The following is a 13,428-nucleotide window of genomic DNA, read 5'->3' as shown; positions in this document are numbered from 1 at the left end:
TAAGGATATTTTCAGGGTTCTCTAGATTACACGTGCTTTAGAGAACCTGGGAATTCAGGGCTGAGAGAACCAAAGAGACGGGTCTGAGAGAATGGGGACAGAAGCTGAGAGAACAAGAAAACGTGCTTGAGAGATCCTGGGCCCTCCATGACATAAGTTTCTTCCTTGTAATAAACTGCTACGAAGACCATCCAGCCTGGTCCTCATTTCCTTCCTTCACCTGCCCATCGCCATCGGCCTCCCTGGAGTGGGGAAACGGCCTGAGACTACCGAACGCGGGCGGTGGGAGAGATAGGCTGCTGCTGTCCCTTTGCCCGCTCTTTTTGTGTTTACACAAAAGGTTTTGGAAGATACTCCTTATCTGCGATGGGTGACAAAAGTTTGTGCCATGACAAATATTGTGAGTATTGCATTTAGGCAACATCATTCCCTTGGAAAGGTGGCTGTCTCGCTACCACAACTTTCACGGCACCTACTATGTGCCAGGTATGCCCAGGACACTTTGTGATCAATATCCAGATACCATGTGACAATCACACATGTACAACTGCTATATCCTCATTTTACTGAGAGAGAGAAATAAGACAGTTAGAGCTTGAATCACTTGCCCAAGGTTATAAAAAAGTAAGTGGTAGAACCGGGCTGAGAATCCAGGACAGAGCTTGCCTATATTACGGCTGCATGAAAGAGACCTTGACATTTCCTTCATTAAAATATATTTTAAACAACCTTAAAAAGTTTAAGAGGAACTCTAATTATAAACTAATAGCAGGTAGCATCACAATTGTTTGGTCAGGTGGCAAGTGGAGACCAGCAGATTTCAAATGTGAACTGATAATGCAGGATCCTGAAGTAACTTGGTAGTTACTTTTTTAAAATCTGATTTAATGACTAAAAATATCATATTAATTAGATCACTGTTACAATGGCTTATATTTAACCCAAATCTTTCAGAAGAGTCACAACCACTTCCTCCTAATGCTTCTGTTAATCCCACGGTCTCACATTAATAATCCTAGTCATCCTCAAGATATTCAATAACTCCCAGGAAAGGCCAAATGGCCAAAATAAGTTTGTCAGCCTTAGTATTATGAAGAGTCTTGAAACCATACACCGGAGAAGTGTAACAAAAATATGCACAGGATTGAGAAAAGTAGAACTGTATTGAGAGTAACAAGCTCATTTGTCAAATTACTCCTTAGTTTACTTACAAATGACACACTCGTTTTATATTTAAATTCTAGGTACTTGAGAATTAAAAAACTAAAATGAATATAATACTAGATATGAAATGTTTTAGTTCATTTTATTTTCTTTTGGGCCTCCCAAGTAAATGTAATATAGTACCTAGGGGTACTTAAGTAGTACTTAGGGGTCACAAGGGCTATGTCTGGGGGTACACTGGGGCAAAGTCAGGCTGGAAATATAGGCAAGGCAGGCACTGTTAGTCCTTTGCCTTATCATCACCCGGAACCTCAAACATTGTAGATTTTCAACTGGAATAGAACTAGGAGTATTTTTCTTGTTATAGATCTCCCAATACCAAAGTGCCATCTGCCTTCTCAAAATGAAATCTAATGCTTCTTTCTAAATCTCAATTTGAACGGGGTGATCTTTAAACAAGTCCCACTTGCCTCGTATGTTTCTTGCCCAGTCATCCCACTGCTTTCTTCTGAAGTAAATATAAAGCTTATCATTTCTTCAGTTGTAAGATTTACTTCCTGATTATTTACCAAAACAAAAAAAATAGTTCTCAGTTTGTCCCTAAAACTGGGCAGAGTTCAGGACAGGAAACAGAATGGTGCCTGCAACGATCATTTTAGGATCAGTTTGAAGTCTACCCTGAAAACGTTATGACCCCCCCCTACCCCGGAACCCCCACAACCCTGACCATGATCACTGCTTTGTGGCTGCTCCTGGAGGAAACTGGTACCCTTCCTGGTAGAGGGTTCATTTTTACAATTATTTTGGATCTGCAGAGCAGTACCACTAAGCATTCTAGTCACCCCACACTTTGGGGAGGAGGAGTGATAATGGTGGCGACCGGTCACCGGTGGATTCCCACAGTGCAGAGACACAAACATATCTGCGAATCCTTCTTTCTGGCATGCACTGACTAGGGAACCGGAGCATAGAGATTCAGTACCTGGGGAGGACTCAGTTCTGGTTGGGGGGGGGGGAGGGATTGAACACTGACACGACAGACCCACAGACGCACGATGTGCAGCAGACCTCAGTGACAGTCATTTGCAAGCTGTTAGTTAGGAAGGGGCCTTACCCGGGCCTTCTGCTCCATTTCTAGCATTACTCTCTCATGCTGCTCAGCTATGGCCAGAGTCGCGGAATGGACCTTCTGATAGATCATTTCTCCTTCCCTTGTTTGAAAAGTGAATAGTCCTTCTCCTGTGTCACACATTCTGTGAGAATAGAGACAGGGAGAGACATGGGTCTTCATGGGTTCACGTCAATGATGACCTTGCCCTGGGTCACCCTCCTCCGGGATGCTCCCAGGAGCCAGAGAAGCAAGCAACCCACCCACCCAGGCGTCTCCAAACGGCATCTGAAAACAGAACTCGGGGTATAAAAAACATGCATAGGTGGAATTTTAGTCGATGTGTGCACGGTCTTCTCTAGTGGGACTAATTAAGCATGATTCTGGTGATCAGCTCATGGCTTACCAGTATTTAAAGGACAAAAGCAAATTGTTCCTTTCTTTTAGGAGTTCACATAACATAGCACTATCTCCTGTAACTTTCTAGTTCTTGAAATGTAAACAGAGTTGAATAAAAGAGCAATTTTATGCTCCTGGCAGGAAGGAACAAGCAGAAGACAACACATTTTTTAAATTATGGATTTGCAGACATTGGCAGAAGTTTTACTCACAACCAAGGAGTCCTTAAGTTCACCTTGGTACAACCTAGCAAAATCAACCTGGCAAGAGACTGAGTTTGAGTATGAGAAGACTTTGTCACTTTCTGATTCTTCCACTTACCAGTGTGCCCTTGGCAAGCTGAATAATGTGCCCACACCTTCTTCCCCCACCAAGCGATGGTCAACAGCACATCATCTCAAAGACGCTCTCACTGGAAGCCTTGGCACACTTTATGTGTTCCAAAATGTGAGTTGCTATTTTCATCATGAAGTATGAGGCAATTATAAATATCCACCTTGGAGAAATGGTTGCCTAATTACTGTGTTTTTACCCAGTGGATTTCAAGACACTGATGACTATGCCATTTATGAGCCCACAAAATAACATTAAAAATTCTTATTAGGTCCATTGCAGAGGGAAAAGCATAACATAAATTCTCTTTCAAGTATTTACTTGTAATCACCTATTTAAAACACAATTATTTCTATTGGAACAAAATCACTGACAGGCAATAGGATTATCGGTACATTATAGTAACCAAGACCAATAAAAATAAAATGAAAAGCATATTTGAATAGTCTCAGCTGGCTTTTTAAAGCAACCAGAGGCCTTGCGAGAGATGCACTCAATTCCCATAGGCGGTTCTAACAGAGGTATCAGGGAGCGTGTGCCCTCGTCCTGGAGGCCGACATCCGTGTGGCTGCACCAAGTGACACTCTCAAAAAGACTGACATGAAGGGATCCTGAGTCCAAATGAATTTCTCCAACACCAAAGAGATTTGGGATCCTCGTCTGTGAATCTCTGAGGAGTTTTGAGCAGCAAAGACAGGTTCCCAGCGTCCCCGACTGCTCTCCTGGAAGGCCCCATGGCGCTTGCTCTAGCTTCTGGGAAAGAGATCTTAATAAAATCCACACAGCGTGAAATGGAAAGTCTGGAGGAAAAAATGAAGAGTTTCCACAATGTGAAACGAATGAGCTTTCTTTGTGGATACCATGGAGTAAAGAACTCTGGCAGCAGGACAGCAGGGACGTGGGGGAGGTGGGCGTATGCATCCTCGTGTTTGAAGTGGGCACTCGGCTCCTTCTGGAAAAGGCAGCTTGTTCGCCTCCAGAAACGAGATAATGAAGACGCAGTCTGAAGACACCGCTGGAATTTCAGGCTCGGCCACTGAGAGGGAAGGGACAAACCCTTCTCACACTTCTCAGGAGACTCGTCCACCGCAGACGCTTCTGAAAGTTTCCAGGAAGGTTTCTGTGCCAGCCTTTGTAAATACAAAATACTACTGCCAGTTTCTCCCTTGGAACGAGAAATAAGGCACCGGCCGGGCACACCTGAGAAGGCCACTTTAGACATGCTTAAAGCGCTTCTTCTATAGTCTATGAGTGTCATCTGCAGTGACCTCAGAATCCTTGATCAAAACCAGTCCCATACGATGACTTTGTCAGTGGCGTTGGGATGAGCACTTGAGATTTCCCTGTGCTCACCATGACCACTGGGCTGGTAACATGAGCAGCTTGGGAGTTTATTCTTGGCTGTTTAAGTAGTTTTGAGGGAGTAGGCCCACACTGGTGAAGGAACTCCAGGGAGAGGGCAAACGCCTTTGGGATCTGAGACACCAGCCAGAGAATCCAGCCCCAGGGCAGAAGAGGTGACAGTGGTGACCTCACCGAGGCTTCCAGCTGATGCAGGCTGCAGAATATTGGGAGGGCAGGAGCTGTGAGCCCCCTCTGGAGAGTCCTTCCCTCTGGGGAAGAGCAAAGGCAGAGGGCACACAGCCTCACCCCTTCTGGAAAGGAACATTCCTGAGTAGTACTGACGCCTCAGAGGAGGGAGAATCCAGAGACTGCAAGCTTGCTCTCACGCCACGGCCCTCGACTGATATAGACAATGGAAAATGTCTTCTCTTCTGAGGTAAGAAATCCATATTTTCCTTAGGACGCCATGCTACACAGATGTTTTCATCTAAAATAAAACAGTAAGGAACATGCACGCTCGAAGGGCTCTTCCGGCATTCAGAAATGATGCAGAAATTCCCAGAGGTACGGAGCAGTGACTCGTGGAGATGCTGCTTTACATTTCGTGTGAAACATCCTACAATACCATCACAGGATGCAAAAGACTTAAGGCCGCTGTTTTGGGGGTGCTGCCGGTCGTCACTCTCATCCCTCCTGGCAGAAGCGGGTGCTTCTGACTCTGGGGTCCCGGGAAGAAGGACTCTAGGCGTCCACAGCCCGAGACTTGTGAAGTTGTGAGGAAGCAGAGTGTTCACAGGTATGAGCAGAAGATGACTGTGGTGTCATGGCACTTTGCTCTTTTATACCCTGCACGATGGACTAGGAAACCATCACTCCATTTTCTTCCCATTAAGGAAGTGATGTCAGCAGCATAGAAAACTGATTCCTCAATTTGGGTTGTGTGAACCCTACTCAATCCCATGGCTGGTTTTCTGAAATGTCACCTCTGATCCTTGGGACTCTCCAGGCTGAGTGAGTGAGTGACTCAGTGTGTGTGTGTATGTGTGTGTATGTCTGATGTGGTGTCTGTGTGTGTGTGTTTGTGTGTGTGTGTGTGTGTGTGTGTGGCCTTGCCTGACTAATTTTACTGGAGAAGTTTGTCCTGACAACTGGACTTGGTGAAGAACTCTTTGCAGCCTGGAGGCTGACAGGCCGGACTGATGCCATGGGCACCACATGACAGCCTCAGTCAACACTTTCTGCATCCAGACTGAAGATCTTCCCTGCTCGGCAGCCCCTGCCTGGTGTGTGGCCATAAGTCACTGTGCTAGTATGAAGGAGCCTCCACTTCAGTTGAATCGAAAAACTTTGTGTATCATCCAAAGGCTTTTTTAAATTTCCTGCCCTCAGGATCCAAGAACCTTCTTTCCCGCTTTCCTCCTCTAGCCAATAGCAACGTGCACTCAGGTTCACCTGAGGCCACAGTGCCGCTTGCTTTCTCCCTGGTGTGTACTGATCCTCAGGGAAGAGTGAGTTTGGGGAACTGCATGGAGTCACTGCATGAAACCTGAGTGCCTGGTGCGTCTCCATAAAGAGACCAACGTGGGAAATCCAGGGGGCAAGAGCCCCTCCTGCTCTCGTAGTGGGGTCTTCCAACTCAGCTTTGTGGGAAGGGGCAGCCGCGAAATTCCCGTCTCGCAAACGGCATGGCAAAGAAAGTCACCGAGTCAAAAGCGAAGGAAACATTCAACTTTGAAAAAGTAGATGGACATTGGGAAAAGAGTCTTTAGTGTGTCTTGAGGTAGAATTTGCTGCAGATGAATTTGTATGCTTCTAGCAAACTTGCCCATTCTCACTGTAGTTTTTTTTTCTTTTCCTTTTGGATCACACCCGGCAATGCACAGGGGTTACTCCTGACTCTGCACTCAGGAACTACTCCTGGTGGTGCTCAGGGGACCATATGGGATGCTGGGAATTGAACCCATTTTGGCTGCATGCAAGACAAATGCCCTAACCTCTGTGCTATTGCTCCATCTCCCTCACTGTAGTTTTTAAATATTGTGTGTGTGTGTGTGTGTGTGTGTATGTGTGTGTGTGTGTGTATAAAATAGCTAAATATTTTCCTTCGTGCACACAGAAATTTGAAACTCTTAGTGAGGGAGTAGATCAAGAGCACTCTCCTAAACACCCAGTGGTGTTTTTATTCAGCATTTAAAATTTAATGTTTAATTATAGAAAGTAATGAAATTCTTAAAAGCACAGCTTTTCTGTAGAATGGTTAAAACTAATTAACACTTTCTTTCTGTTAACAGCTTAATCTTTATTGTCATTTAACAATGCTAGCATTTTACTTTTTAAAAATGTGATGAAAAGGCTAAAATTTCCTCCTATGAGTTCAAGTAGTTAAAATTTTGACTATGGTTAAGAAACTACAAGGGAAATGACAAACAGATGAAAACATCAGAATAGGAAGCCCCGAAATAGAACCAGATCAGATGGGAGTTAAACAGATACTGAAAGTGTGCTATTAAATCTGTGACAGACAGCTGATTTAGACACCAGCCATTTTTTTCTAGTGTGATTACCTCACACATGAAAGGCATGTGCTCTACTTCTGAGACAGAGCTCAGCTCATGGGACACTTGTTATTTAAAACTTCAGCGGGCCGAGGAATAGTACAGTATATACTTTCCTTGCATACAGTAAACTTCTAGCACCATACGATCCCTCAAGCACACAAGGAGTGATCCCTGAGAACAGAGCCAGGCATAAGCTCCAAGCTCTGCTGGTGTCCACCCTCAAACAAAACCAAAAACAAAATTCTAGTACATCCTCATTTCATATCACTGGTATGTCCTCAGCTCTGTGTTTTAACTTCAAAGTGAAATCATGTGTGATGAAACCAATGTGACCAAAGGCTTACCGATAAAAGCCAGGGTTGCCATCTTACACCACACTTCTGGGCTCTCCCAAACTACTATGCTTCCGAATAAGGACTCAAACCTGCAGAATTATTATGCTCAATAATTCATTCTTTGCCTGCATCCCCCCTAGGAGGCTCAGTGGTTACAGTCACTGGGCCACCTTAGGGGGGAAAGTGAGTTGTCCCTCTGCCTGCTCCCCCTAGGTGGCTTGGTGGCCGCCATCCTCCAGAGGCCACTGGACAGTCAGGTTTGGGCCCTCAGTGACTAGACACGCTGGGCCTCACGAGGCCTCACGGGATGGGGGTGGAGCCGGTCCCTTCCTCCCCATCCCAACGAGACCCCGATTGCCACCCAGGAACAGCCTTTCTGGCTTCTGATCAAGCTCCTTAACGGCCATGATCCCAGAGACTCAGAAACAAATCTCGGAACACAGCAGGCTTTGGCAGAAATCCCTCCAGATTTAAGTGTTAAAATTTCGGAATTTCAAAATTGCGCGGCCACTACTGCAGCCATGCAACATCATATGTTATTCATAACCAGCAACGGAGCTTGAGTCTGGCGCCTTAGACCACTCGGGGCTGGAGCGATAGCACAGCGGGTAGGGCGTTCGCCTTCCACGCGGCCAACATGGCCGACCCAAGTTCGATTCCTCCGCCCCTCTCGGAGAGCCCGGCAAGCTACCGAGAGTATTCGATATGCCAGACACAGTAACAACAAAGTCTCCAATGGAGACGTTACTGGGCCCGCTCGAGCAAATCGACGATCAACGGGAGGGCGAATAAAAAATAAAAAAAAAAAACCAGCAACGGAAAACAAATTTTCTACTGTTGCCTTTTCAGCAGATCTGAGTGTTGGGGTAAAATCTCAAATAATAATGGTGGGTTTGGCGTCGAAATATTGAATGTGATCAAAATATAGAGAGAATAATGTGGAAATCATCTGTCCCACAGGTAGGGGGAGGGTGTGGGATGGGGGTGTACTGGGGTTTGTGGTGGTGGAGGATGGGCACTGGTGAAGGTACAGGTGTTTCATTGTATGACTGAGACTTAAATCTGAAAGCTTTGTAACTGCTCTCAAAGTGGTTCAATAAATAAGATTATAAAAATGAAAAAAAAAAAAGTAAGGTGGAGTTCATGCCCAATTCAATCAGCTAATCAGTGGCTGAATAAATATCAGTACTCCTACATAAAAAGAAACATTCTTTTTCCCAACCCACTGTTTCCAGTTCAGGGCTGAGGGCGGGCAGGTGTGTCTGAGCTATGGAGATTAAACCCTGGGAAGGGACCTTCCACCACGGAACTCCTCATCTGCTTCCTCTACTCCCCCGGCATCCCTGGGGTACAGCACTCCCCGCCTGCACACACCTGGGATGTGGGAAGAACCTGTGTGAGCGAAGGTTTGCAGACAGGTGGTGGCCATGCTGACCCCACAGATGCAGGAGAATATGGAGCATTAGTCAGAGACTGTCTTAGATATTCAAAGACCTCAGCACACCATCATGAATTACTGGCAGTATCAGCACTATATGTTTTTTTTTACACCCCAAGTGTATGACAATTTAATGGAGGAAAACACAAAATAGTTTACAGTTCCTTTCAAATCCAATCTGCCTATGCATCTCCTGGTGGTTTCATTGTAAAGTATTGGCTGTTCCTTCCAAACAAACATTTTAAGCTCCTTGATCCCTCGGCTCAATGCCAACAAGGTTCACAAATGTATGTTGATAGAAATGACTTGAAGAGATTCAATAAAATGACCACCGAGAGACATTGAATCTTTAGTTCCTGATGGCAAAAAAGAAAGTAGAACAAAGCTTTGAAGGGTAGTTTTTCTGAACTCGTCTTAGGGGTAAGCTGATCCACAGACAGAGAAGCCAAGCTGCTGGAACATTCTGTTTCCCAGCTCATGCACATGTTTGATTTGAAGATTGTTGAAGGGTGCTGTGAGTGGATTATCTGAAACAACTTTCAACACATATTCAACCCTACTCTTCCAGGGAAGAACAAAAGGAATGAATAAACTTAAAGTTCAGTCTTTAGAATTCCTGCTTCCTGTTTCAAGGGACTTTGGCTGCCAAGTTGGAATCTTCACAGTTTAACATGAGAATTACTAATACTCACTCACATAATGAGAGCAAATTATGGTTCTTCTCACCAGTTTGAGAGGCACCTAAAAATGAGATCATTATATTCTCTCAGAGCAAAAGAACATGTAATCAGGGTTTAAAAATTACACTTTTAGACGCTTTATTCCCTAAATAGAGTTAATTAAGGTAATTTTTTAATTATGTGAGAGATACTTTCAGTGTCTCAAGGGACTACAGAGTAGTGTTTAATTATAGCCAAAATGGAGAAGTTTAATACTTGTTTTACATCGAGTCTTTCTTTTAAGTTATCTTCATTTATAATTCATTTATACTTACAATAAAGTTATAATCATTTATATTCATTATGTATTTATTTTAAGTTATATTCATTCATTAATGCTGCTTTCTGATTGATCAAGTGTCAGATACTCTAGGAACGTCTAACAAAACTAAAGCAAATCATATTTACAATGAATCACTTAATCACTTAAATCACTTAACTTCCCGTTAGTCGTCGATTTGCTCGAGTGGGTGCTAGTAACGTCTCCATTTGTCCCTGTCGCGTGCTAGTGTAGCCCAATGGCATCTGTTCGCTCCGGGAACATGAAGGGCCTCAAACCGATCGTTCATGATCTTGACGAAGAAGTCTGACCATCTGGTAGGTGGGCGGCCACGCGGTCTTTTGACATCCCGTGGAATCCAGTCAGTAACAGCTCTAGTCCAGCGGTCGTCTTTAAGTCTCATTATGTGACCAGCCCATCTGATTTTCGACACCTTGGCAAATGAGACAGCGTCCCTGATTCTTGATCGTCGACGGATGTCAGAACTCCTGATTCTTTCTCTCATTTGAGCGAAACGTGATATTCCAAGCATAGCTCTTTCTAGTCTTCTTTGGGAGACCTGAATAGCGTTCTCATCTTGTTTGCGTAGGGCCCAGGTCTCTGAGGCATATGTTAATGCAGGAAGAACAGTGGAATCAAAGAGATGTGCCCGGACCCGGAGGTTCCTCATCCTCTTAGCTATTTCTTCGACGTTCTTGAAGGCGTTCCAAGCCGCTCTCTTCCTCCTGCGCAGCTCGGGTGCCAGGTCATTTGTCATGTTGCATGTTGACCTCTCGACCTAGGTACACATAGCTGTTGCATTCGGAGATGGTCGTTCCATTGAGAGCGAATGGGGCGTCAGGAACAAGGCTGTTTCTCATAAACATTGTCTTCATAAGATTCAGCTCTAGTCCTACCTTTCCACACTCACGGTCAAAGTCGGCCAGCATTTGTGCCGCTTGGCTGATGTTTGGTGTTATTAAAACAATGTCATCAGCAAAGCGGAGGTGGTGTAGTTGCCGACCATCTATCTTCACTCCCATTCCTTCCCATTCCAGTCGTCACATGATGTTCTCGAGGGTGGCACTGAAGAGTTTCGGTGAAATGGTATCACCCTGCCGCACCCCTCTCTTGACATCAACGATCACTTCTTTGTAGAATGGTGAGATCCTGGTAGTGAATCCGCAATACAGCTCACGGAGGATCCTGATGTATTGGGCTTGAATGCCTTGATTGGCTAGGGCTTCAATGACTGCTTCCGTCTCAACAGAATCAAAGGCCTTCTTTAAATCAATGAACGTTAAACAGAGCGGCATCTTGAACTCCCGAGAAACCTCAGTAAGCTTGGTTATCGTGTGGATATGGTCGATGGTGCTGAATCCTTTGCAGAACCCGGCTTGCTCGCATGGTTGTCCTTCATCTAGTGTTCTACCAATCCTATTTAGGATGACTCGAGTGAACAACTTGTAGATGACAGACAATAGGCAGATCGGGCGATAGTTGCCAATGTCATGGATGTCTCCCTTCTTGAACAGTAGTACGGTCCTGCTGGTTTTCCATTGGGACGGAACCTTGCATTCAGACAGGTAGCGAGTGAAGAGCCGAGCCAGTGTATTGATGAGTACTGACGGCAGGTTCTTCAGGTGTTCAGGTCTGACCTTGTCTGGGCCGGGTGCTGTTTGTTTCTTTACCGACGAAATGGCGTGTCGGATTTCGGAAGGGAGAACGTTGGGAACATATCCACCCTGTGGAATTTGGTATGTCGGCAAGTGGACATGGCTATTGAAGAGATTTGAGTAGAAGTCATGGATAATCTTCTCCATTGTCGTTCTGGAGGATGTGATGGATCCATCAGGACGTCGGAGGGCAGTCATCTTGGTCTTGTAGTTGGCGAAGGACAGGCGGGCGTTACGAATACTTTTCCCGGCTTCTGCCAGTACTTCTGCTCTTCTCTCTTTGAGGTCTTCCTTGATCGCATCTCTGCACTGCTTTGCGAGCTCGGACGTTAGCTTGCGGTTGCCTGAGGCATGCGCCAAACCACGCTGGCGAATTAGCTCAAGAGTTTTCGAAGATAGGCGATTTTTTGTGGCTATCTCTCTCTTGGCGTTCCTCGCACATTCATGGAGGTGCTGAACCAGTCGATCATATTCCTTGTCAATACTGTCAACAATGGCATCTTCCCATGTTGCTGCAATAGTACCAAAGAGTTCCCAGTTGGTGGTCATTCTGGGAGTTTCCTTTTTGAACTTTGCAGCCCTTTCTCCCCGCTCTGTGAAGTAGAATTTTGCACGAAGGAGACGGTGGTCCGATCCCGTTCGAAATTTTGGGACAACAGCGACATCAGTCAGGCAAAACCGTCGATTGAATATGATGTGGTCTATTTCGTTGTGGAATCGTCCACCGGGAGACTCCCATGTCCATCGTTTAGATTCTGCCTTCTGGAACTGTGAGTTACCATGGATGGTCTTGGTCGACATGATGAACTCTGACAGTCTCTCACCCTGTTCGTTCCATTCTAGGCCATGGGTCCCGATGTAAAGTTCTTCAGTTGATCTTCTCTGTCCTATCTTGGCATTAAAATTACCCACAATGATCTTGTAGAAGGTGTGGTCTTCTTTATAGAACTTCTCTAGCTCCATGTAGAACTTCTCGATTTCTCTTTCATCATAATGAGATGTTGGTGCGTAGACAAGGAAGATAGAAACTGCAGGCAGTGAGCCACATCTATTCAAATGTAAACGTCCGATTCGGGTTGTTAGGCATTCGAATGAATCAATGCTCTTGGCCAAGTTTGTGTTGACAAGGTCACCGACGCCTCCAACACCTCTTTTATCACATATTCCGAGGAACAATTCTTCTCCAGTGTCGAAAATGGCATGGTGAGATTCGTGCCTTCTTGTCTCGGTCAGACCAATGATGTCCTACTTGATCATTCACGCTTGTACCATCAGGTCCTCGATGGATGCATCTGATGCTAGCGTACGTGCATTGAAAGTACAGACGATCATTTTTGTCTTCCTTCATTGTGGCAGCCTAGTTCGGCCTTGAGATTTTGTCGGTCTCTCCTTTCTCATCCTTCTCAGTGCTGCCATGTCGGTGAAGCCTTCAGGGTCAGGTGAATGAGACCAGTTGTAGTTACTGGTTTTGGCATATCGAATACACAATGGATAGCTTGCCATTCATATTTACAATGAAAATAAGTAAATAAACATTAATCAATGCATTGTATTAGTCCTCATTGTATGTGGAGGGGTAGGTATGTATATGAATATCAAAAGAGAGGGGAAGAGAAAATTTGCCTTCTGTGGCAAAAAACACACACATTGTGTGTGTGTGTGTGTGTGTGTGTGTGTGTGTGTGTTTGGTTGGTTCTGGGCCACAGCTGGCAGTGCTCAGGGCTAACTTCTCACTCTGTGCTCAGGGATCATTCCTGGCAGGCTCAGGGAACCATATGGAATGCTGAGGATTGAAATCTTGTTGGCAGTGTGCAAGGCAAGTGCCCTCCCTATTACACTATTGCTCAAGCCAATGAGCAAAAGTATTGTTTTGGTTATTATCAGATAATTTATTAATCACTGTCATATTTTTTAATCGCATCACCGTGAGATACAGTTACAAAGCTTTCATATTTGAGTTCTAGTCATACAATGATCAAACACCCATCCTTCCACCAGTGCACATTCTCCACCATCAGCGAAAGTATTTTTGACCCAATGCATCATTCTTCTCCTGCACTTAGGCTTGAATCTACTCCATCAACACTCTCAGCTG

General features: G+C 45.0%; 1 protein-coding gene across 1 annotated transcript in view; it reads right to left on the bottom strand.

Moving 5' to 3' along the window:
* DOK6 (docking protein 6) overlaps positions 1-13,428 on the bottom strand; it is a 471,351-nt gene that overhangs the window by 110,945 nt on the left and 346,978 nt on the right. The window contains exon 6 of the mRNA XM_056131510.1: positions 2,279-2,417. Within this exon, the coding sequence (XP_055987485.1) occupies positions 2,279-2,417 (139 nt within the window). The remainder of the gene's footprint in view (positions 1-2,278; positions 2,418-13,428) is intronic.

Source organism: Sorex fumeus, unplaced genomic scaffold, assembly GCF_029834395.1.
Source record: "Sorex fumeus unplaced genomic scaffold, SorFum_2.1 ptg000092l, whole genome shotgun sequence".
NCBI lineage: Eukaryota > Metazoa > Chordata > Mammalia > Eulipotyphla > Soricidae > Sorex > Sorex fumeus.
This window is presented reverse-complemented; position numbering and strand designations above follow the sequence as displayed.